General features: G+C 43.5%; 3 protein-coding genes across 3 annotated transcripts; 2 read left to right on the top strand and 1 right to left on the bottom strand.

Moving 5' to 3' along the window:
- Positions 1 to 7,263: 7,263 nt before the first annotated feature.
- LOC115670316 (glucan endo-1,3-beta-glucosidase 9) lies at positions 7,264 to 10,945 on the bottom strand. Its single transcript, XM_030591563.2, has 2 exons — positions 10,410 to 10,945; positions 7,264 to 8,610 (listed from the first exon to the last, which is right to left on the bottom strand). The coding sequence occupies exons 1-2, from the start codon at positions 10,775 to 10,777 to the stop codon at positions 7,500 to 7,502; spliced, it is 1,479 nt and encodes a 492-aa protein (XP_030447423.1). The 5' UTR covers positions 10,778 to 10,945; the 3' UTR covers positions 7,264 to 7,499.
- Positions 10,946 to 13,685: 2,740 nt separating this feature from the next.
- On the top strand, positions 13,686 to 17,603 carry LOC115670315 (uncharacterized). Its single transcript, XM_056319910.1, has 6 exons — positions 13,686 to 13,948; positions 14,202 to 14,776; positions 15,143 to 15,332; positions 15,437 to 15,501; positions 15,857 to 16,067; positions 17,005 to 17,603. Exons 1-6 carry the CDS (start codon positions 13,847 to 13,849, stop codon positions 17,350 to 17,352), a joined length of 1,491 nt encoding a protein of 496 aa, XP_056175885.1. The 5' UTR covers positions 13,686 to 13,846; the 3' UTR covers positions 17,353 to 17,603.
- Positions 17,604 to 18,758: 1,155 nt separating this feature from the next.
- LOC115670313 (phosphoinositide phospholipase C 2-like) lies at positions 18,759 to 22,291 on the top strand. The gene is made up of 9 exons (XM_030591560.2): positions 18,759 to 19,148; positions 19,352 to 19,548; positions 20,194 to 20,329; positions 20,418 to 20,585; positions 20,670 to 20,884; positions 21,009 to 21,126; positions 21,366 to 21,509; positions 21,605 to 21,691; positions 21,797 to 22,291. The coding sequence occupies exons 1-9, from the start codon at positions 18,804 to 18,806 to the stop codon at positions 22,118 to 22,120; spliced, it is 1,734 nt and encodes a 577-aa protein (XP_030447420.2). The 5' UTR covers positions 18,759 to 18,803; the 3' UTR covers positions 22,121 to 22,291.
- Positions 22,292 to 23,935: the final 1,644 nt, after the last annotated feature.

The following is a 23,935-nucleotide window of genomic DNA, read 5'->3' as shown; positions in this document are numbered from 1 at the left end:
TGCAATTGTTTCAAGGAATTGTGGACTGGAGAGATCCAACACAATTTCATGATGGTTCTCTCCTTTTAAATTTAGGTCTTATAACCAAAACAAAAAAGCAAAAGAAGAGTCAATCATTCGATAGGAACCAGAATTGGATCATCACATACTCAAGCGTGGCTAAATGGGTGGAATGCGCTGTCATTCAATGTTCCACGCTCATTTCTCTGTTCAAACTTTGACATGGGGACCACGTGTTGTTTGTCGTGATGTCTTTGCACCTGACGTAACTCATGACAATTTTCTGGCGGCTGAAAAGCAAGCGTGGAAAAAGATCAACATAGTAGGTAGGGCCAAGGGATGGACGACTCAAAGACGAGCTTCTCCCATGAAGTGCAAAACTCCTGAGCTTGCTTTACAATGGTGTTTGAGGTTGTATTAACGCAAACCGTTGCGCACGAAAGCATCGATGCTCCAATCGGATGATCCGCCCCCCAGGAGGGCGTTTCACGTTATCTCTTGAAGTTCCTTCGCACTCCTCTTCATTGCCTTGGCTCTCGTCCTTCCGATCCATGAACCGTGCCGGATGAGCGCCATGATTTCTTACCTTGGCACCGCGCACTTGACACCTTTCTTCAATACAATGGTGTTTGAGGTTGTATTAACGCAAACCGTTGCGCACGAAAGCATCGATGCTCCAATCGGATGATCCGCCCCCCAGGAGGGCGTTTCACGTTATCTCTTGAAGTTCCTTCGCACTCCTCTTCATTGCCTTGGCTCTCGTCTTTCCGATCCATGAACCGTGCCGGATGAGCGCCATGATTTCTTACCTTGGCACCGCTCACTTGACACCTTTCTTCAAACCTTTCTTCTGCTTGATTCTCCAACCGATCCTCTTTGTCCTCCACGACCAGCTTGCCCCTTGCCCCTCACACATTGGGCCATGGGTAGGAGCCACAATAACCCATATCTTTCCCGTGTAACTGTTGAGTCCAGACTTGTTGACAATCTAGACTTCAATACCAGTGTTAAGTGGTCTTGGGCCTCTTTCACCTCAAAAGCTAGCTCAAAGGGTGAAGCTTTCCCTCACATTTATAAACTGACCACATGCACGTTCTACAATCGATATGGGACAATCTCAACACGTACAACACCTTGCATTGTGAGTCAAGCCATCGCCAACAATTCGAATCGTGCTTGAGATTGGACAGAGGTGAATCATTGCGCTGCTCGCAAGTTATAGTAGCTTGAGCTTTTGTTTAAGGGAAAAAACCACCAAAAACCCCAAACTTTGCCATCTGTGACACATTTACCCCGAACTTTTTTTTGTGACACCAAAAACCCCGAACTTTGCTTTTTGTGACACATTTGCCCCAATGTATTTAGTCCATGGGCATTTTCGTCTTTTCTCGCTTTTTCTTTTTTTTTCCTTTCCGCGAGGGGGGCTCGCGGCGTCGGCCCGCCGGATCCGCGAGGGGGCCCTCGCCGGCGTCGAGCGAGGGCGGCCCTCGCCGATCCGGCGAGGGCGGCCCTCGCCGGCGTCCGGGCGAGGTTCGCCTCGCCGGCGAGCGAGGGCGGCCTCGCCGGCGCCGGCGAGGGTCGACCTCGCTCGAGCCGGGCGAGGGCGGCCTCGCTCGCCCGGGCGAGGGCGACCCTCGCCGGCGTCGGGCGAGGTTCGCCTCGCTCGGGCGAGCGAGGCCGCCCTCGCCCGACTCGGCGAGGTCGACCCTCGCCGCCGTCGGGCGAGGTCGACCTCGCTGAGTCGGCGAGGGCCTCCCGCGCCGGATCCGGCGAGGGCCGCCCTCGCTCGGCGCCGGCGAGGTCGACCTCGCCAGATCGGGCGAGGGCCGCCCTCGCTCGCCCGGAGGGCGGACCTCGCCCGACGCCGGCGAGGGTCGCCTCGCCCGGGCGAGCGAGGGCGGCCCTCGCCCGACTCGAGCGAGGTCGACCCTCGCCGACGCCGGCGAGGGTCGACCTCGCCAGATCGGGCGAGGGCGGCCCTCGCCGCCCGGCGAGGGCGGCCTCGCCGGCGTCGGGCGAGGTTCGCCCTCGCTGGGCGAGCGAGGCGCTCCTCACCCGACTCAGCGAGGTCGACCCTCGCCGGCGTCGGCGAGGGTCGACCTCGCTGAGTCGCGAGGGCCTCCGCGCCGGATCGCGAGGGCCGCCCTCGCTCGGCCGCCGAGGGTCGACCTCGCCGAGATCGGCGAGGGCCGCCTCGCTCGCCTGTGCGAGGGCGGACCTCGCCGACGCCGGCGAGGTCGCCCTCGCACGGGCGAGCGAGGGCGGCCTCGCCCGACTCAGCGAGGTCGACCCTCGCCCGACGCCGGCGAGGGTCGACCTCGCCAGATCGGGCGAGGCGGCCCTCGCTCGCCCGGCGAGGGCGGCCCTCGCCGGCGTCGGGCGAGGTTCGCCTCGCTGGGCGAGCGAGGCGTCCCTCACCCGACTCGGCGAGGTCGACCTCGCCGGCGTCGGGCGAGGTCGACCTCGCTCGAGTCGGGCGAGGGCCGCCCTCGCTCGCCGGCGAGGGCCCCCTCGCCGGATCCGGCGAGGCCGACGCGGCGAGGCCCCCCCAGGAAAGGAAAAAAAAAAAAAAAAAAAAAAGAAAAGCGAGAAAAGACGAAAATGCCCATGGACTAAATACATTGGGGTAAATGTGTCACAAAAAGAAAGTTCGGGGTTTTGGTGTCACAAAAAAGTTCGGTAAATGTGTCATGAGATGGCAAAGTTTGGGGTTTTTGGTGGTTTTTTCCCTTTGTTTAATGGTAACTTGAGATCAATTCGGTTTGACAGGCTCCTGAGTCTAATCAAGTTTCTATAATTCTTTCCAAAGATTACGTACAAGTAACCAAAAATAGGCATAGTAATCCTCTAAAATTGCATAGCATAGCCATAAGATAAATGCGGAGGAAAATATTAAAGCTTATTAAGCTCCAGCTTTAGCTCGAGTTCATTTGATTATAGCGTAATCAAAATCAAGTCGTGATCAAATATCTTCAATTTCTATACAAGATGAGCTCGAGCGGAAAATTTGATGCTCGATATCACTATGCGAGTTGAATCGAAGCTCGAGCTTGGCACTATATCAGCCCGATACACCTTGCGAGAAAGATGATTGTATTGTAGTGGGCATTTTCGAGAAAGAAACGGATTTGATTAATAGAATCACTTTAACTAGAATGGCTAGTCTGATTTGACATCATAGATATGATGTGGAAACTCAATGGCGAATTGTCCTCTCTCACATGGCGGCATCCAGAATTCAGTTTTTCAAAAGAACGACAATATAAAGGGACCGGAACAACCAAAAGTTGTCTACGCTTACAACTAAAGCTTTCTTCTTTTCGTTTCTTTTTTTTTTTTTCGCCAAAAGCCTCCTTCTTCTTGTTGCGCTCACTTTGGTTCTGTGACATATCAATACCTCTCTTTCCTAGTTTGTTTTCGTTATTTTGGGAGTCACCTCACCTATTTATCTTTTTCTCTAAAGGCGAAGATTCTATAGGCCGATTTATTAATCTCACAATGACAAATTGTAATTTTCCTTGTTTTTTTCAAAGAGAAAATATTACGTGAGTCAGTTTTGCCACGGAGGTGATAAGACATTTCATTCAGCACTCGTCACCTGCCGAGATGGGCCTCACTGGTCCGTTTCTTTGTCTTTGCACCTTGCATCTCTCTTTTTCTTCACCATTTCTTTGTTTTTTTCTTTTTTCTTTTTTTCTTTTTTCCTTTCTTACCTTTTGGCATGTGGCCGACACTTGGCCATGGCTGGCGACCACCCCGTACGACCACCATCACCATCCCTTCCGGCCTCGATTGCGGTCACCCAAGCTTTCTTCTTTTCTTTTCTTTTCTTTTTTTGTCGATAAAAGCTTTCTTCTTGTTGCTGCATTCACTTTGGTTTTGTAAGTTTTCATTATTTTGGTAGTCACCTATTTGTCTTTTTCTATGAAGGCGAAGAGCCAATTTATTAATCTCGCAATGACAAATTGTAATTTTCCTTGTTTTTCTCGAGGAGAAAATATTAGGTGAGTCAGTCTTGCCACGTAGGCGGTAAGACACTTCATTCAACACTCGCCACCTATCTAGATGAGCCTCATTAGTCATTAGTGAGTTTCTTTGTCTCTACACCTTGCATTTCTCTTTTTCTTCACTGTTTCTTCCTCTCTCTTTTTTTTTTCTTTTTTCCTTTCTTTCCTTTTGGCCTGCGGCAGGCACTCGGTCATGGTTGGCGACCACCCCATACGGCCACCATCTCCATCCCTTCCAGCCTCGATTGCAGTCGGCCCAAGCTACACCTTGACCAGCCACCATCTCCACACCTCCGTCCACCCACGCTCGTGGTCGGCTCTATCGTTGCTCGTCTAGATCTAGTCTCGTCCATGGCCACAAGCTTTGCTCGTCCATCGACCGACAGCAACAACACTACAACCTGCGGTGACTGGAGTTTGTCCGTCCACCAACGGCAACGACTACGAGTTACAAAGGTCCAAATGTGGTTGCCATGACTGTCGATTCGCTCACTACTGCGACCAAAGACGGCGAGCAACGAAGTCCAGATCTAGTCTCCACAGTAATGATTGCAAGCAACAAAGTCCAAGTGGCTTGAAGTCCATATAGTCGTTGCCCGTCCAAATCTTGTCACTTCCATGGCCGCAAGCCTAGCTCGTCCATGACTCGCAAAGTGGCTCGTGCACAGATCTAGCAACCACAGCTTGGCCATGGCCATGAGCCTTGACGATGGCCATGGATTGCGAGCTTAAACATCAAAGGAAAAAACGGAGGACAACATAGGGAAGACGGCCAGAGCTTGAACGAGGCCATGGACAAGCAGCATCATGGACGGGCAGATCTTTGAAATCTGGAGACTGACGAGATGGAGAAAAGTCATGGCTCAGCTTAGATGCAATGGTGGTTGAACTAGACGACGCCTAAATGCGTTCGTCATAACACCAACAACAGTCATGTATGAGCAACGCTGACGATTTCAATCGTGGACGGCCAGATCTCGAGGTCTGGAGAACAACGAGAAAGAAAATTGTTGGGACTATCAATACAAATTAGAGCAGGGTGAATAGGTTGAAAAAGAAACTAGAAAGATCTTTTGCGGAATACAAAAACAAAGTAATATAATCAGGAGTGCTGCTGGTTAACATATACGTAATCAGAAGTGGTGCTAATGAACATAAAATGAAGAGATAGAAGATATCACACTAAGTTTCATAGTGGTTCGGATTTATTCCTAAGCCTACATCCACTTTCAAGACTAACAACCACAATCGGGGTAGAATCTACTAATAATCAGCAGTGCAAGTTACAATCGGTTAGTGTTGTTCCTTTCACACGATTGATCACACTATCAGGACAGAACCACTTGATTACTTGCTATTACAACTCAATAACACCATATAGAGACATAATCAGCATCATAGCTACTAACAACAGAAACAAAGCAAAGAAGAAGACTCAAGAGCTATAGACTCGGTTTGTTCGTTTCCACCCAACACCCAACCTTACTACTTTTCTTGGATTAAGTATATATAGCCTTCTAATCCTTCGATGACCGTTTCCCACTCAACTCCATGAAGTATCTGTTGGTGTTATCATTGCTAGCGTCAGACCGGCTCTATCTGACAATAGCAGTTTCCTAAACCAGTGAGAATGCTCCTATCAATGTCCATCTCTTGTCATAATTGCCATAATTGCTCTGATACATATCTAGTACTCCTGATGCAAAGTCCAAGCCCTTGTAACGACTAGTTTCATCTTGATCAATGTTCCCATCAGCTGAGCAGATAGCCAGCACCTTTTAGGATATCTGCACAATCCCTTACCAATAGTCTATCGATGCTATCTCGTGTGGAATGACATGTAATTAGTCTTCCAATAATCCTTTTGGCTTCATCAGCTTCCAAAGAGTTCCAAGGACATCAACACACTCGTTAACTCCTCATCTTTGCTAAATGGCCAAGTCAATATCCAAAGACCTCCAAGGACATCAGCATCACTGCTGATTTCTTGTCTTCATTGAACTCACTGGATCATCGGTATTGTCACTATTTTTCCACCTCATCTGGAACGAACTACTCCAACCAACAATTAGCTGTCTCGATAATGATCCGCTGCTCTTCTATCTTTTGGTCCTTCCAAGCATATTGACGATTGTGAATCTACCAACCTATTCATCTGCGTTGTCCTTAGAAGCTCTACTGAACATCCCCGTTCCATACTTGTTCACAAATGCGGTCCTTCCAAGCTTCAACGAGGCTTGGTGATCCATTCAACTGTTCACCTTATCTTGGTCCTTCCAAGCCATCACGAACATCCCCGTTTTTTTTCGACTTGTTCTCTCTCCATCAAGGTCCTTCAAACTTGTTCACATTTATAGAGATCCTTCTAACTTGTAGACATCTCTACGCCCAATACCGTATTCATATTAGACATCGGCAGTGATCCTTCCATATAGGTAGATCATTCTCGACGGCAAGGCAATCAGAATCACACCTAATACTATTTACGATACCATTTGCATTGTGGCTTGTGTATATATTACCTGGTAATACTCAACCATTACGATCTGAGTTTTCTTGTAGCCTAATACTATTTACGATCTGAGTTTTCTTGTAGCCTTGGTGAGTAAATTCATGAGAACCTTATCACTTTCATTGATTGATCCCTCTTTGGTTTTCGCTGTTTGGGACCACCTAAGGACTTGAAGTAATCGTGACACAGAGATCTAAATGGTCCAATTAGCTTTACCATCTTCCACAAGATTATGACTCGGAGTACAGAGAAACTCTTAAAGAAGAAACACTCTACTTTCTCTGTTGCATACAGGTACAGTAATGAAGCCTTACCATTTTCCACACGATTATGACACAGCACAGAGAAAGTTTTAAAAAAGGAACACTCCATTTTTTTCTGTTGAATGCAACTACAGAAATGAAGAATGTCTTTCTGTTCTGGTAACTAGCAAAGGACAACACAAAATGAACGACACAGTTTTCACGATGTCAAACGTTTCTATAATTATGTTCGCTGATAAATGTTCACCCCGCACATATCAATGTCCTGGCGACACTAATCGAAGTAGTTTCTTTCACGGGGTGATAAGAAATATTACATTTCCAGCATGAAAATCGATGTCGAATCTGAAAGTGGGTCAATAATTGCTATAAATTAGATCATGAGGTACTTTTAACTTAGTGGAGTAGTTTAGGCTGGTGTCCCCCATTCGTGTCCATGTCAATACAGATCATATCAAGTCTTTCGAAAGATTGAAGGCTGTCGGAGAAACTGGACACGAGGTCCAATGACAGTTGATTTTTTTCAGTTCTTGTTGTCTCTTGTGAGATGATTCAACAGGAAAGGAAAGAGAAAGAAAAAATGACTCAAAACATTTCTCTGCTCTATACATAGTTCAGCCAAGGGAGGCATGAGCCCTGTACCAGAGCATACCTGGTGGATCAATAAGCAGTGAACCTGCCTCTACATTGGATCCACCCTTCCTAGAGCTCATAAAATTATGTGAGGAAAACAAAACCCATCAAAATAGTTGTAAAAAGAGAGCTAGTCAACAGAAGTTGAGGCAAGACAAGAATCAACGAATGTGAAGTCCTTAGTCCAACAGCGAACCTGCAAGTTTCGGTAGATGGATCAACGGTCGTGATCAATCCTAATCCTCCAAAATAACAGCTGTCCGCTTTTTGATCATGCTGCTGGTAGTAGCTATTGAATGCATAGGACACATTGCGGGGCCAACCGATGTTGTAACAAGATCCACCAGGAGAGACTGCAGTACAATCAGCAACAGAACAAGCATCTAAAACATTAGCGGTCGCATTGGACAAGTTCTCGTTATTGTTCACAACACACCATCGGGAAGAAAGGTACTCGACATTCTGTGCATTCCACAATTTTCTGGAACCCTGGCCTAAATCAATGTGGTACTTTGCCTGGCCATCAAAAGTAAACACACCCCAGTGTCTCTCGAAATTTCCTGCAGATGTGCTTCGTTGGTCTTCATCTAAAAGGCTTAAAATGTACACTTCCAAAGGAGGATTCCGAGGCCTAAGCGGCGTCCCTGTCTTACTGTGGATGTGGTCTACAAGACCTTTCATGAAGTCCTCAGCAATGACTGAGGTTGCATTAGCTGCTCCATCTGTCGGCCAACCAATCTGAGCTACAACAATTTCCATCTGAGGGAAACCAGCATTATGCAATGCCGTGACTAGGGTGTCATAGCTCAAGTCAAAGCTGTTTTTGTATATTCTGTGGCTGTCATTATGAGGCCGCGCAGTTCCTTTGAAGAGAGCAAAGTCAAGGGAAATATTCTTGCTCTGGTGGAGGCTGAGGAACGGTGATATTGACACAAAGAAGGGCGACCGATGTTCGTTCAAAAATGTGAGCAGTTGAATCATGGTTTTGTTGATGTCAGGCCTGAAATGTCCTTCAGAGGGGAGGTTTGACTCAGACTGAAATGCATCAAAACTGCACGGAACGACAACTTTCACCTTGCTTCCTAAGTTTGCTTTGGTCAAAGCTACTTGGATTTGGGTGGCTGCTCCAAGGACGTATGGATAGAACTGATCTCCATGACTCGAGAGGAATGGCTCATCCCCCACAGCAATGTACCTGTCCATTGTCCGGTCAACAGTGATAATGAGGATGAAGAGAAAGGCATACACCATTATATCTATGTAGCTTTCGAAACAGCTAACAATCTAGTGGAACAATTAATTTTGCAAGTTAAGTTAACAGTGTCAAGTCCTGCCATGCTGCATGAAGGCCACAAACAAAGGGAGAAACAAATTATGTTCCCAACACATCCCAAAAACTCCCCTTCACTACTTTTCTTTTCAAATCAGAAATCTCTTGCGCTCTGACAAGAAAAAACAGCTCCCTGGAAATTTAACTGGAGAGACCATCCATAGATTCTAACTTAATAAATTGAGCAACCCAAATGGAAATCCTCGTATCTAAAAGGTAATTACAAGAGCAAATCAATAGCTTCATTAACGAGTTTTCCAAGAAATTGATTGTCATGACTGATTGGCTCAGCTGCTCAACAATACATAGTTTATAGCGTTTGCTGAATTCGGCCTAGCAGTATTTACCACAATGTGTGTTGCCAGAAAATGTGGACCACTGCATGCCTTAATCAAAAAAATGATTTCTCTCTATACCAATTACTTTTCTTCCTAAGTTGCAACTCACTCAACCAATTAGACATCGTCACAGCGCATTCAGAGTTATTGGCTTCAATAGAGGCTAACATTGTCAACAGCATGAGAAGGTAACCCACTCCCAAGCTCCATATCCATCCTTTGAGGAACATTTACTTTCTTACAAGACTACTCTATTTTTTGGGAATCGAGGCTTCAACGTCTTGTGTTCTTTGGGCTCAGGCTCTTTGAAAAGTATGTTTGTACTACTTTTGATTCATTACAGAATACAGAGTGTTTCGTCATGTTCAGATGAATGTATAATGCCACCATGGAGCAATATGACACTTTACCTTATGTTTCAGCATTATCTATTCACACCGTATAAATGGGCCTATGTTGGCTATTTACTAATACATAAAGCATTTTGGTCAATTGAGGTAGAAACTCCAGTATCTTAAATAGCTGGCAGAAGTCTTTAACCGATTTCAAAACCATGGAGGCTTTTCACATTGGTCAGGCAAGAAAAGATTTTCAATGTTCCCTACTCTGTTGTTAAGTCCTTGAAGCTAATCTAGGACATTGTTTCATAATGCAAATGCTTTTCTAGGATTATCCAGTCGTCCAAAACAATCTCAACAAACATTCACATCCATCTTGCAGCACAACAGGACAGTTATATTCATTAAAACAATACATCTATAACACCTCCATTATTTTCCACATTACAACATTAGATGAATGATTTAGCAAATGGGATTTTCCATGGCCCCTCGAGAAAAATCCACCGTGCCTGATACATTTTGTCATGCCTCCTATGCAAAATACCATACCTCACAACACTCAATACTCCAAGAGTTTTCTATGAACAACCGGCATTTGTTCTTTTGTCATCCAATGGTCACCCATAGATCTTCAGGGATTTGTAGAAATACCCTTTAGTAAATTATTTGCCAGACAGTCTTCCCAGGCATATTAGATTGAGTCTGGACCACCATCTGCCTTAATTAACACAGAAAAAAACAACCTTTATATCGTGTCAATGACCCCATATAGAAAAGCTTCCTTTTTAGGGATGTCCTCTTGGATGTCTATACTATATAGTAAGAAATGGCAAAATAATAATGTACCCAACAGAGAGAAGTGTGAAGTATGAGAAAAGCGCACGCATTATTCCAACACACAACTAGCAGCAGCAGAATATGCGAAAAATTGAAACTTTAAACACAAAGCATACAAGTAAGCATAGAAAGGAATCGAAGCTCGTACTCGATCCGAACACGGGGGCCGCCGGCGGGGAAGTAGCGCGTGACATTGTCGTGGACCCAGCTCTCGGCCCCTTTCCTGGAGGAGTTCAGGGTCCGGAGCATGAGGTCGGGAACGCCGACGGTGACGGCGATGCCGGAGCCGGAGAGCGACCGGAGGACATCGGGGTCGGCGTCGGAGAGCTTGACGCGGGAGACGTTGTTGGACTTGAGGAGCTCCACCACTTTGGGCGGCGGCAGGGGGTGGGACGACGCCGCCCCCCAGTTGACGCCGATGGCCGCGGCCCGAGGCCACCCGGCGATCCCCGCGAGCGATGCTACCGCGAGAAGGCGGAAACGAAGGAGGAGCGGACGAGGGATGCTCGGAGGCATCGGTTGGAAGGAGCGAGGTTCTTGAAATACGGTGGCGGCGGCGGCGGCGGCGGCGGTGGCGGTGGCTCCGGTGCGAGACAGTGAGCTCAAGTATGGAAAGAATGGAGAGGGACTGTGCGGTTGGTTACTTTATTCGATTTGGGGAATTTATGTTTGAAAACATCCTTCGATCACTTACAATATAGAGTGACGTGTCAAGACTTTAAATAGTACGACAGTCTGCTCAATTTGAAAAAAACAAATATTGAACACACTTGATTTATTATATGTTAGCGATGTTAGATGTTCTTAAAAATTTTCTATAGGATATTATTTTATGTCCGAGACAATTATGATGTTATTATTGAATATCTCATATCTTTTAAGATTGCATGTATATCTCTTTTGATTGTGCATGTTTTGATTGATACATGTCACCTTAGATAATTGTCTCGTAAAGCTTATAAATATGCAAATGTAATGTTCATCATGATATATCGAAATATACACAAATTCTCCATTTTCTCTCTTTTGCATTTTAACATTTAACTTGATTAAAGTTGGGGTAGATCACCCGAAAATATGAATTTTTTCGAGATGTGTGGAAGATAGCTGAGATGTCACATAATCGCCAAATCCAAAAAAAAAAAACCCTATTTTGTTTAATTTATTGATTATGATGTGTTACATTATATGGTATATAAGGTTTGTTAGGTGTGGTAAGAGTGAAAAAAATCATGTGCATATATCTGAGTATAGTTTGATGTACAAAGATCAATTTGTATCAACGAAGGTTATTCTGATATTACAACGAGTAAATATATTCAAATAATTCTACCTAACTAGGTAGAAATTTGTTATTTTGTTGGGATAAGTGTACTGGAAGTCCTTAAAATTGTTACAAAAATACAATTGAGTCATAAAACTTTTTAAAAAGTGCAATCAAGTCATAAAACTTACCATGAATGAGTCCTAAAACTTGCACTTTTAAAAGTGTAATCAAATTATAAAACTTGTTACGAAAGCACCATCGAGTTCAAAAGCTTTCAAAAAATGCAATTTATGGAAGGACTTAGTTGGATCAATCTGACAAATTTTAGGACTTAATTTTACTTTCATAACAAGTTTTAGGATTTTCAATGCAGTTATCCCTATTTTATTTCACTGATCTGACTTCAATACCTTTTTGGCTCTAACACGGGCTCCATCTATTTGTTGAATGTCTATAACATGAATAAGTACCACGTACATATGCATTAATGTATCCGATCACAAGACACCACATGAGGATTTGTGTTTTGAACAAGATAAAGCATTAATAAATGGATTTAGGTGCTGTTTACTAATGATCTCCTGGCGAGCAGACATACATACCCTCCGCATCCTTCAGCTCGAATATTTGCAATCAAATGTCTCACCCACTTGAAGATTCCTTACTGCATCCCCTGGAGCCAGCAGAAATGATCCACAATTGAGAGTTGAAGAGATAATTGATATAGAAAGCAGAGAGGAGAAACTGCAGGCAATGCAGAGCAACCTGCTTGCACAGGAGAAGGCTGTCATTCTTGCAATTCCTTAGAAATGCTGACGAAAACAAATTGATTTGCCCTGGTGACAGAAGTGGACAGGTGCCTGTTAAAACTGCCTACATTTCTTTGGGGAAAAGGAGGGGAGAGTTGTTTCCTTTGACCCTTCAAGTTCCAACCAGATTGAGAAGATAGTATGGAAGGGGATTTGGAACATCAAATGCCTTTGAAAAGCAAAACACTTCTTGTGCAGATTGTGTTCTAATGTTCTTGCTACCATGGAGAAACTTGTTTAGAAGAAGAATCAAAACAACTCCAAATTCCCCTTTCTGTAATGAAGGAGTAGAATAGTCAACATGTTCTTTTTCTGTGTTATTGTTGTCACTGTGTATGGTTTGGAGGATTAGAGTTGGAGGTGGCTAGAGAATAGTTCACATTTGTAGATAGGTGGTTGCTGTGTTGACTCAGGGAAAAGAAACTTCGGGAAGGAGCAGAAGCAGCGGTTATTAACAAAGATTGCATTTTTTCAGCTGGCATATCTGGAAAGCTGGTTGTTCTGTCATTTTCAGAAATTGTATGCCCAACCCTAATGAGGTTTTAAAGAAAGCCCAGATAGCTTGGAACGAGTTTATCAGATTGCAGGAGAAGAGAGTGGACCTCAGACAGATGACAGAAACGAATCTGAGGCAGATCGAACGGATTGGCAAAAGCCGACCAAAGGGGTTATCAAGCTAAACCGCAATGGTGCTGTTGATGCAGAATCCTGGCAGGCTGGAACTGGTGTGGTAGTTAGGAATGAAAGAGGAGAATTGATTGATGGAGCTGGAAGATTTCCCCATGCAAATGAAGCGGAAATGGCTGAAATGCTGGCAATACAGGATGGACCAAAAGCTGGCAAAGGAGAAAGGTTGGCAAAGCATCATTGTAGAGACTGATTCACCGAATGTTTTCAACAGATTGAAGAAGGGAGAGCCAAAGAAACTGGAAAAACTGAGGACATGGCACGAGTTACTACCCAAGAAATGAAGGGTACTAGCAAGTGTTAAGATGGAATTTAGGTAGACGCAACGCTAATGAATAGGCTAGTTGGGGTTGCTAAAAGTGTCCCACCTCTTGGGTGGAAATGCCAACCCCTCCGCCCCCAACCTTCTTTTTGTCACTTTTGCTGCATGATCCTCTATGATGTATTTGCAATGAAATTAATAAATTCTTGGCAAAAAAATCAAAAATTAATATCTCGAAACACTTGTTAAAGATGTTTAATTCGGAAATATCCAAAATTTAAAACATTAATTGATTGTGCATATCACAAGAACCGTCGGTGCGTTCAAAATGGTAACGCCATCTTATTAAATTTTGCTATTTAATGAATGCATGTATTTCTTAGACGCGGCACGCGCGAGTTTCCCGCTGGAAACGAGGGAGTGAGAGAAAAGCGGGGGAGGGGGAGGTGGGGGAACAGTGGAGAGAAAAGTTCACGGGGGCGGTGAGCTCTTGGGATTACGCTAGAAAAGCCAAGTCGCCAATTCATGCGCAGAAGCGAAAATGCTGCTTCTTGTTGGCCATGGGAGTGTCCTACAGGCCCCATCCTCGAAGACCCTCCAACCTCCTCCCTTCCCTTGTCGCCCTCTCCCTCTTCTCCCTCTCCGCCCTCCTCCTCTACAAGGTATCTCTCTCTCTCTCTCTCTCTCTCTCTCTCTCTCTCTCTCTCTCTCTCTCTCTCTCTCTCTTGCTCTCTCATAGGATTTGCATCGACCCGTAATTGTGTGTGTTTTCCTGTGGCCATGTCGTCGTGGCGCTCGATTTGGAATCTGGGTTCCTCTGCATCTGTCTCCATTGGCACTCCCCCTTGGTCTCTTTCCGTTGTCTTGCTTCGTTCTTTCTCTCTCTTGAATTCACTGGGGCATTCCGTCGAGCAGGTGGACGACTTCGCGTCGCGGACGAAGACGGTAGCCGGTCACAACTTGGACCCCACTCCCTGGCACCTGTTCCCTCCTAGGACATTCAATGAGGAAACCCGGTATGCTCGCGCCTCCAGGATCATCCAGTGCTCTTACCTTACCTGCCCCTATGCTGCCAAGCCGATCCGGGGACAGGATCGGTCGCGACCCCGGTCTGCCCGAGCCTGCCCGGGATTCTTCGCCTGGATTCGCCGTGATCTCAAGCCCTGGGTGCGGACCGGGATATCATCAGCTCATTTGATGGAAGCAAAGAAGTTCGCAGCGTTTCGGGTGGTCATATTCGAGGGAAAGCTATATGTGGATTTCTATTATGCTTGTGTGCAGAGTCGGGCGATGTTCACGATTTGGGGACTGCTGCAGCTCCTCAGGAGGTATCCTGGGATGGTGCCTGATGTTGATTTGATGTTTGATTGCATGGACAAGCCCAGTATTAACAGGACCGAGCATGCCTCAATGCCTTTGCCATTGTTTCGATATTGCACCACCCCAGAACATTTCGATATTCCATTTCCGGATTGGTCTTTCTGGGGATGGTAAGAATCAACTGGAGCTTTCAACAGTCTTAGTTTCCAATAGATCTGGTTGCCTGCTCTTTCTTACTCGGCAAGAATATGTATAATGTTTCATGTTTTCTCAAGAGCTAATATACGGTTGAATCTTCTTGTTTTTTCCACTATCTGTTTTAGTTTTCGGTAATGATCTCTAGGGTCAACTTGGAACTCGGTTCCTGTGCCTGGCTTAACCTTGTTGTGATATGATCTATTGGCACCATAAGGAACCATTGTAACTGCTGATAAGTCGAAATATACAGGAAGCTCAGTCTTCCTGAGTCCCAAATGCATTCAAGTAGGCCAGTTCAGGTGTACTGTTGCCTGATTTGCTTGTAACTACTCTTACAGGCCTGAGACAAACTTAAAGCCTTGGGTGGAGGAGTTTAGAGACATTAAACAAGGCTCCCAAGCTCTCAGTTGGTCAAAGAAGTTCCACCATGCTTACTGGAAAGGAAACCCTGATGTGGACTCTCCTGTGCGAACAGAGTTACTGAAATGCAATCATTCCAGGATGTGGAAGGCACAAGTGATGCGTCAGGTGAGTCCACAGAATTGCATGGACTTCCATGTCGCTCAAAACTCCTATGCAGTTGTGAAGTCATGGCTTTGTTTCTGAATGTCACTTTGTCGAATGTCTCATAGGATTGGGCAGAAGAAGCAAAAGCTGGATATGAGCAGTCGAAACTATCAAACCAGTGCAACCATCAGTGAGTTTTTATGAAATGCCTTAGATTGCTGAAAAGAAGAATATATGTGCTCTGTTATTGCACAATCTTACCTTCCTGCGTTCTATCTAATTCAAGTTTGCCAAAAGTCGTATTCATATACCGGTCGAGTAAGAGTTTCTGCTTCCCATTCAAGATTATGATGTCTTCTTGTATTAAAACAATGCAAAAGGGAGGAAAGTTTCTAGATTTACAAGTGAAACTTTTGAGAGCTCAAGAAGTGTCTCATTGTTGGACAACTGCAATTACTTGTGTGTAGTCTATGATCCCCTTAAATTGGAAATATTCATCCCCTACCCTTTTCACTCTATTGAGTCTTGTCTTTGTACTCTCACAGGTACAAAATATATGCTGAAGGTTATGCTTGGTCTGTGAGCTTGAAGTACATAATATCATGTGGTTCTCTAGCCCTAATCATATCACCTAAGTATGAAGATTTTTTCAGCCGAGGTTTGTTTCCAATGAGGAACTATTGGCCCATCTCTTCTACTAATTTATGTCCTTCCATCAAATATGCTGTAAACTGGGGAAATGCAAACCCATCAGAGGTATGAGTCCCTACTTTGACTTGCTTATTTTTCTCAAACTGATCTTGCTTTATGTGCCACTATTGATCACAGCCAGTAAACCTGTTTACGCATTGTACGAGTTTATACTTTGATCGAGGACTTCTAAAAGATATCTGTTAAACATTGGGCCAGGAGTCTTCTAGTCAATTCTAAATTTTTTAGTTTCTGGAGTATTTCATAGTTGGGTGATCCCGTACACCAATTTCTCCAGCATGAGATCTTGAGTGAAAATATCGATTATGAAGTCATGGACTTCTTTTCTTTGCCATATGCTGATCATGGACTTGACAGTGGGAGATTAGCCTCATCTGATGCAATTCACTTCAATTGCAATAGCATCAGTAAAGATGATGCCAGGTAGCATTAAAAGCAGTTCTATTCAGCAGCTCATAATTTAGTGGAGTCAACCTCCATTCCTAAATTTATGAAGTAGCCAGAAGTGGTCTGTCTTGATTTACGAAATTTTCCTCATGCTTTCTCGTAACCTTGCAAAACTGTTTGTATAAATTTTCTTATGATGAGTATTACCTTTTTTCAACCCATCCTTTTTGGTCAAGAAAATATGCAGAAGTTGCTCTTTTTTGTCCTCATTCTGCAGCGGGGATAGCTCGTGTTTTTTGTATCACATTTTTTTGCTTTTAGTGGAATGCCTTTTCTATTCATCAAACCTCTTTTCCTGTGAAACTCCATGGTTAAATCTTTTGAGACTGGTTTTGCGATTGCATACGGTCTCAACTTCTATGAGAAATATGAAATTCGAGGTGCTATAAGACACTGAGCCACCTAAGTATATATGTCAAGCTAATGAGAAAGAAAGATGGAGAAAGGTTACAGAATTTTATCGTAATTATGCATCTTGAGACATCATGAGGCAAGGCATTCATATATGCTCCTTTCTTCAAATCTTGAAATTTAGGCTGAGGCAATTGGAAAAAGAGGACAAGATTTCATGGAAGATTTGAGCATGGACAGGGTTTATGATTACATGTATCATCTCATTATGGAGTACTCAAAGCTGCAGGATTTTAAGCCAATCCCCTCTTCGTCTGCCCGGGAAGTTTGTTTAGAATCCCTACTTTGTTTTGCTGACACCAAGCAGAGGCAGTTTCTGGAAAGATCCACTGCTTTTGCTTCTGAGGGAGCTCCATGCTCCTTTGAGGCAGCCCGTGGTATTACAGTCACAAACTGGATTAAGCAGAAAGAGAAAGCAATCCAAGATGTGAGAAAGAAGGAAATGTCAAGTGCAGAGACACGGTCAGATTAGGACAAGAACTTCTTCTCCTTCTTCTTCTTCTTCTCCTCCTTCTTCTTCTCCTCCTCCTTCTCCTTCTTCTGCTTCTTCTTTCATGCAGACAAATCAAATTGTATAATTCTCAAGGTGATATGGATTAGATGGTTGAACATGCCATCATAGCATAGATTCACAAAGCTAGTCATTCATGTTTGTAAGACAGTTGCATTGACTATACGTTGTCTATGGAATGCCATCATCCCCAATTCTTCGGTTGATGTTCATTTACGTTGCATTGATAATATTCGTAACCCTATGGAGTGGGCTCAGTGGTTAGAGAATGAATTTGCTTGTGAGTTGGGTGCAGGAACAACTTCGATTTCTGCAATAAATCAATCCGGATTTAGGACAACGAAAATTGTGCAAGTTGGATCTTACACAATAAATCGAAAGTAATCCACATCAACACCGGATTTGACAGAATGACACTGAAGAAACAAATCATAAGTTGACACCTCTTTCTAACATAACCCCGATTAAAACCCGTGAGAACTCGACTTTGTGAATTGCGGCAAACCGATCCTACATCATCCCATCGCACTCAACTCCGGCAGCTCAATGAAGATGCGCTCGATTCTGGCGCTCACAGTTGCCTGGAAACTTGACCGCAACTTCTGTCATTGATTCACACTCGCAATTGAAGATGAGTCTCACATCACATGACATTCGCAATAGAGGTTGTGGAGGTTTCAAGGGACCAGAATTGGGAATTATTGCTGGAGACAATTTCTAGACTTGCAATGGACTGGAAATTAGAATTAGGAGTCAACAAAGCTGACTCGAAACCTTTTTATTTCTTAAATTTTAACACCGTTTTTTGGGATTAGAAAAAGACACAACAAAATAACGTAAGACCAAATCAGATGTCTGGCAATCCTAAGTTGGGCTCTGATATAACCAAATCTCTCTTCTCCCAATCTGTTATATCTTCAGTTTTATATCCTGCCTCGATGTACATTTAACGTAATTTCTATCGGTAGTTGGTAGGTGGTCATTAACAAGGAAGTGAGGTTTGGTTTCAGTTAAGGTTTCAAATGCATCTAAAAACAGAAAGTGATGTCGATACGTGTTGCCTTCACTTTTAAGCATCGAATGTACTGTGAATTCGATGTCATGTATCTGGAATATGGCTTTCTCTTTATGTGGGACCACCTTTCTCCCCACAATCCCACTTTCACTTTCAGAATGTCTCAAGCAAATGTTTTGTTCTAAACTCAGGGAATCACTTTGTTTGTTAGAGTTCCCTTTTACAGTAGGTTGTTGGGTATTGGATTCTGACGGTTTGTCCTTGCTTCTCATCAATGTGAAGGAACATATTGATACTTTGCTTGGACAGCAATTTGCTGAACAAGATATAAGGTTCTCACGCGAACACACTCTGGCTTTGCGTCTCTCAGGGATAAGTAGATTACATTTCATCCGCGATGCGGTCGTGGTCACAGCCAGGAATGTCAAGAGACCATAAACGGCCTTTCCATTTCAAGATCTGCTTTTGTTTTGGAAGGAAGTTCGCTTTCACGGAGGTTAGACCTCCTAGTGATGTCCAGCAACTGTTTGAGCGGTACTCCGAAAATGGCACGATGACCATCGATCACTTACATAGATTTCTGGTTGATTACCAAATGGAAAAGGATGCGACCAGAGAGGATGCAACGTCAGTCTTACACAGCCTGAGGCATCATATCATGTATAGGAAGGAACTGAATCTTGACCACTTCTTCCGGTATCTCCTTAGTGATCAGAACCCTCCGGTCCTGCCATCACTTGGGGTAATTAGTCATTATATATACATTTTGTCTTCAGCTTCATCAGACAATGAAAGATACTGGACTGGCCTCTGACCGTTCAATTGCTCTTTTTACAAGTTTCGACTTGCTGCGACCTGTGTATCTTGGCTAAAGCATTGGACTGGCCTTTTCACATTGGTTTTCCATCGTCCAGATAACGCAAATGTCGTTTCTTTGTATTTCAGGTGCACCATGACATGAATGCTCCCCTTGCTCATTACTATATGTATACAGGCCACAACTCCTATTTAACTGGGAATCAGTTAAGCAGCGACAGCAGCTTTGAACCGATCGTGAAAGCTCTAAAGAAAGGTGTAAGAGTTATCGAATTGGATCTGTGGCCAAATTCCACAGGAGGCAAAGTAAAAGTCTGTCATGGAGGGTATGACCGATTAACTCAAAAGCATTGTTGTTCTTTTCTTTATCTTCTTCTCCAACCATCCATGGACTATCTGCCAAAGTTCTCGTCGAGAACTTTTTGCCACCTCCCTAATCTACTAATTTTTGACAAATTATAATGTGTATCAATTATCACAGGCATCAGTATTTTCATTCCAAGGTTAATGATTACATGGTAAAAAATCTGACATATATTCCGATGTTCTGCTGAAGTTAGTGCCCAAGTATCCGCTTGATCTCATACTGACCTAGTTCCAGATGAAGTGGTATCTGCTGGCAAGTATCTAGTAATCAGTCATCATTGGAAATTCGAATTCCTATTTAGTTCTCAGTACAAATTTGCTTCTGTATCTTTGACAAGTAATAGTTTCTGTTGTAGCATGATCTAGTAATATCATGCTGTTTCATTATCCTCAAACCGAATGGCCTCCGTATAGTTGCAAATTTGCTACTGCAGACTGCTTATTTACTATATTTCAGTTGCTCGGTCCAAAAATCTGTGTATCTTAAAATTGATTCAGGCAAGAAATTTAAGTGACTGGTCAATTGTCATAACATCATTCTCTTTCCTTTTGTAACTATGCATATATACATGTAGCATCTGATTGATTTCCCGTGTCATATACAGTACACTTACTTCTCCGGTCGATCTCAACAAATGTCTACATGCCACCAAGGACCATGCTTTTCTTGCATCTGAGTTCCCCGTCGTGATAACCTTTGAAGACCATCTAACTCCACATCTTCAAGCTAAGGTGGCCAAGGTACTTTAGAAAAGGGAAAGTATACTATTTGATTTTTTATTTTTTTTTGCCCTGTTAAATGTATATTCACCAGGCTACTTTGCTCCAGATGGTCACGAAGACCTTTGAATCGAAGCTGCATCGACCCGATTCAGACCAACTAGCAGAATTCCCATCACCAGAATCACTGAAAAGGAAGATCCTGATTTCAACAAAGCCTCCGAAAGAGTACCTTGAAAGTCAGACAAGCATGGAAAAAGAAGAAAACACTGTGCAGGTGAAACAAAATCTGCAATACTTACGTCTTGTAGTGTACTTTTGCACCTAGAATAAATTAGGAGGTCTGATTACTGTTTACTAGTCCGAGGGATATTCAGACGAAGGCGAAAACGACCAGGATGAAGAAGAGAAGAATGTAATCCCCGAGTACAAGCATCTCATTGCCATCCACGCCGGAAAGCCAAAGGGCAGACTCGAGAATAGTCTAAGGATTGATATGAGTAAAGTTCGACGCCTTAGCTTGAGCGAACAAGAGCTTGAGGATATGTCAAGGACACATGGACAAGATATTGTGAGGTAACTCTTTATTCTCGAACTAAGCAAACAACAGGGTTAAGCCTATGTCCTTTCTTGCCCACAACTAGTACACACACTGCCGTGGTGGACTTGTGTTGGCGAAGTTTAATGCTTCTGCTTCTAGGTTCACTCAGAGGAATTTGTTGAGGATATACCCCAAGGGTACCCGTTTCGATTCGTCCAATTACGATCCTCTGCTCGGGTGGATGCATGGAGCTCAAATGGTCGCGTTTAACATGCAGGTTTTGTTTTCATGACCCGGCTTAATTGGAATCATCATCAATGTTTACCGTTCTCTATTCATCTACCTGTGCTGCTCGATGTTTATATGTTTTTCGACATGCTCTTTTCAAGTAGCCTCGCCTTCCCTTTTCTTTTCGGTCATAAACGCCGACCTAGAAATGTTTGTTGGAACAAGTTCTAAAGCAGCTGTCTCTGAGATCAGCTTATATAATCCATTCAATTTTGTTTCTCATCGAAGGGATACGGGAAGTATCTGTGGATTATGGAAGGAATGTTCAGAAGCAATGGTCGGTGCGGTTACGTCAAAAAACCGGATTTTCTATTGAATCCAGGCAATATTTTCGATCCTAGAGAGCCCTTACCGGTTAAGAAGTGCTTGAAGGTGTGTAGTCCTATTGTGCAAAATGGTTTTTTCTACATCTGCACCAACAAACATTTATATCTGGAAAGAGGTCATGCCTACGGTGGAAAAAACAGGTGACGGTGTACATGGGAGAAGGGTGGCATTTGGATTTCAAAAAAACTCATTTCGATCAATTCTCGCCACCTGATTTCTTCGTGAGGGTAAGTAGAATATAGATTCGATTCGTTCAGCTCACAACCGACGCTTCATGACGGCCAGGGGCTTGCGTGCTTTACTTTATTCAACTCTTGGATATGCATTGCTAGGTTGGAATTGCAGGAGTTCCAGCTGATTCAATCATGAAGAGGACCCGGGCAATTGAAGATGACTGGACACCGGTGTGGAACGAGGAGTTCGAGTTCCCGCTCACAGTTCCCGAGCTGGCCATCCTCAGGATCGAGGTCCTAGAGTACGACACGACCGGACACCACGACTTTGGCGGCCAGACATGCTTGCCGGTGTCGGAGCTAAGAGAAGGGATCCGAGGAGTTCCTTTGCACAACCGTAAGGGGGACAAATACCGATCCGTAAAGCTGCTAGTGCGGTTTGAATTCCTCGAACCTTATTCTGAACAGGATTACGACGGTTGACAAGATGTTTTTCCTTTCCCATGTTTGGAAAGCCAGTGATTCTGCCACACCCCGATTCCTGCTGCAAATATAAGAGTAATGACACGGTCATCCTTCTCTTCAATTAAAGGATGTAGCTTTAAAGTCAAAATAATGATCAGAATATCTATAATCCAAAAAGATGTTTGAATACATTTCTAACGCATACCCAAAATTCAACTACCAAAAGTTTCCCTGCTATTAGCGCTCTCGTCCTACTTGATGCTAACCGAGGGACTTGACAAAGATTAGGAAAGAATGGTACGAGCAACCGCGGGCTAGTGAGTAGTACATCTCTTCCAAGCACATCGAGCATTCACTATACATTTTTATAAAAACGACATCTCAACTCATCAATTCCAAATCTTGTATATCATATACGTCAAATATCGAAATAGGTTACATCTTTTCGATAAAATTTTCATATTTAATTACACTATAAAATTGACAACAACAAATCAACCATCAGTGGTCAATTCCATTGATTAATCTCTATTGAACAAACATCGATGGTTCATTCCATCGACTAATCTAATGCTCAATATCTAATTATAATCACGCTTAACGCTCGTGACAAAAGCGACCAAGCTTACCCCTTAGTCAGGTCTCCACCTATATCAGCTGTTAGTTTGGCCCAAAAGGACATCCCGATAACAGTATGCATATTTACACCCTCAATGGTTAAGTTCTAGTCATAGCAACATGATCATAATCTATATATATTATTCTCCAATAACCCACAAAACAAATCCATAACTCACCTTATAAACCGGTTTCACAGACCAAATCATATAAACTTTCACAATTCCATTTATCAAATAGAATGCATTTCACAAATCAATACAAATAGTTTTTAGCAATTCCCTTCAAAAACCATTTAATCAAAATATTCACAAATAACCATTTCAAACTATTTCAAATAAGGCTTTCTAATGCCTTTTCAACCATCTAAAAAAAGTAAAAGTTATATCTAATTTATGCAAGAAATATGCTCTTTCATAACTCATACTATATTAAATCTCTACCACTTTCAAGAGATATGAGTTTGTAAATTCATTAAAGAGATAGTAGTACTCACTTGAGAAAGCTGAAAACCACCTACAAAGGCTACTTGAACTAACCAATTCGTATTCCTATTAATTAATCGAAAAACCATATCAAAATTCGAGTAAAATATTATTCTAACGAATGACTCGACTTAACTATGCTTAATCATCAACCAATCGATTCATACGTGCTAACGAAGAAACTCGTTTATAGCAAATGTTCATCTTCATCCAATACACGTATTGTCCATTACGCACAACTCGCCAAACTTTATAAATTCGTTCCAATCAAACCATACTTCATAATCGACTTTTGTCAATCTATATAGACCTACAACTTAGCAACTCCAAAATCTCAAAATTCGCATAACTCCGAATTTTATGACCTAACGCCGAAAATAACTTTGATTAGACGAATAATGGGCTTCAATACTTATCGGGCGTTGTAATGCGGAGCTGATTCGACTTGTCAGGGCCATCGTTGGAGCTTTGTGGCCAGAATTTAAGGGGTATATTGGGCTGGGCTTTGGGGCCCATTATTAAAGATTCCTCTCACTAGCTGTCTCTTGTTTTGACACCAGTACTCATGCATTGTGCTTCCAATGAAAGCAGGATCACTGCTCTGCTGCTACCGGCTCTTTGCACTTTGCTTTGCTCAGACTTGAATTTGCCGGTTCTTGCCCTGTCGTTTCATCTTTTCGCTGCAAGTGCCTTCTCAGCTATATCTCACTCGCGATGTCTTACCGGGTAG

Source organism: Syzygium oleosum, unplaced genomic scaffold, assembly GCF_021117445.2.
Source record: "Syzygium oleosum isolate NSW1041296 unplaced genomic scaffold, Sole_v2.1 Sole_v2.19, whole genome shotgun sequence".
Taxonomy (NCBI): domain Eukaryota; kingdom Viridiplantae; phylum Streptophyta; class Magnoliopsida; order Myrtales; family Myrtaceae; genus Syzygium; species Syzygium oleosum.
Note: the sequence above shows the minus strand (reverse complement) of the source record. Positions and strands in the feature narration are given on the sequence as shown.

Coding starts and splice junctions, on each gene's coding strand:
- LOC115670316 (XM_030591563.2), bottom strand. CDS start 10,777: ATGCCTCCGAGCATCCCTCGTCCGCTCCTCCTTCGTTTCCGCCTTCTC. Junction 8,611..10,409: donor GGCCCCCGTGTTCGGATCGA/GTACGAGCTTCG, acceptor GACAATGGACAG/GTACATTGCTGTGGGGGATG.
- LOC115670315 (XM_056319910.1), top strand. CDS start 13,847: ATGGGAGTGTCCTACAGGCCCCATCCTCGAAGACCCTCCAACCTCCTC. Junction 14,777..15,142: donor GATTGGTCTTTCTGGGGATG/GTAAGAATCAAC, acceptor CTACTCTTACAG/GCCTGAGACAAACTTAAAGC. Junction 15,502..15,856: donor TCAAACCAGTGCAACCATCA/GTGAGTTTTTAT, acceptor GTACTCTCACAG/GTACAAAATATATGCTGAAG.
- LOC115670313 (XM_030591560.2), top strand. CDS start 18,804: ATGCGGTCGTGGTCACAGCCAGGAATGTCAAGAGACCATAAACGGCCT. Junction 19,549..20,193: donor GTAAAAGTCTGTCATGGAGG/GTATGACCGATT, acceptor TGTCATATACAG/TACACTTACTTCTCCGGTCG. Junction 20,586..20,669: donor AAGAAGAAAACACTGTGCAG/GTGAAACAAAAT, acceptor ACTGTTTACTAG/TCCGAGGGATATTCAGACGA.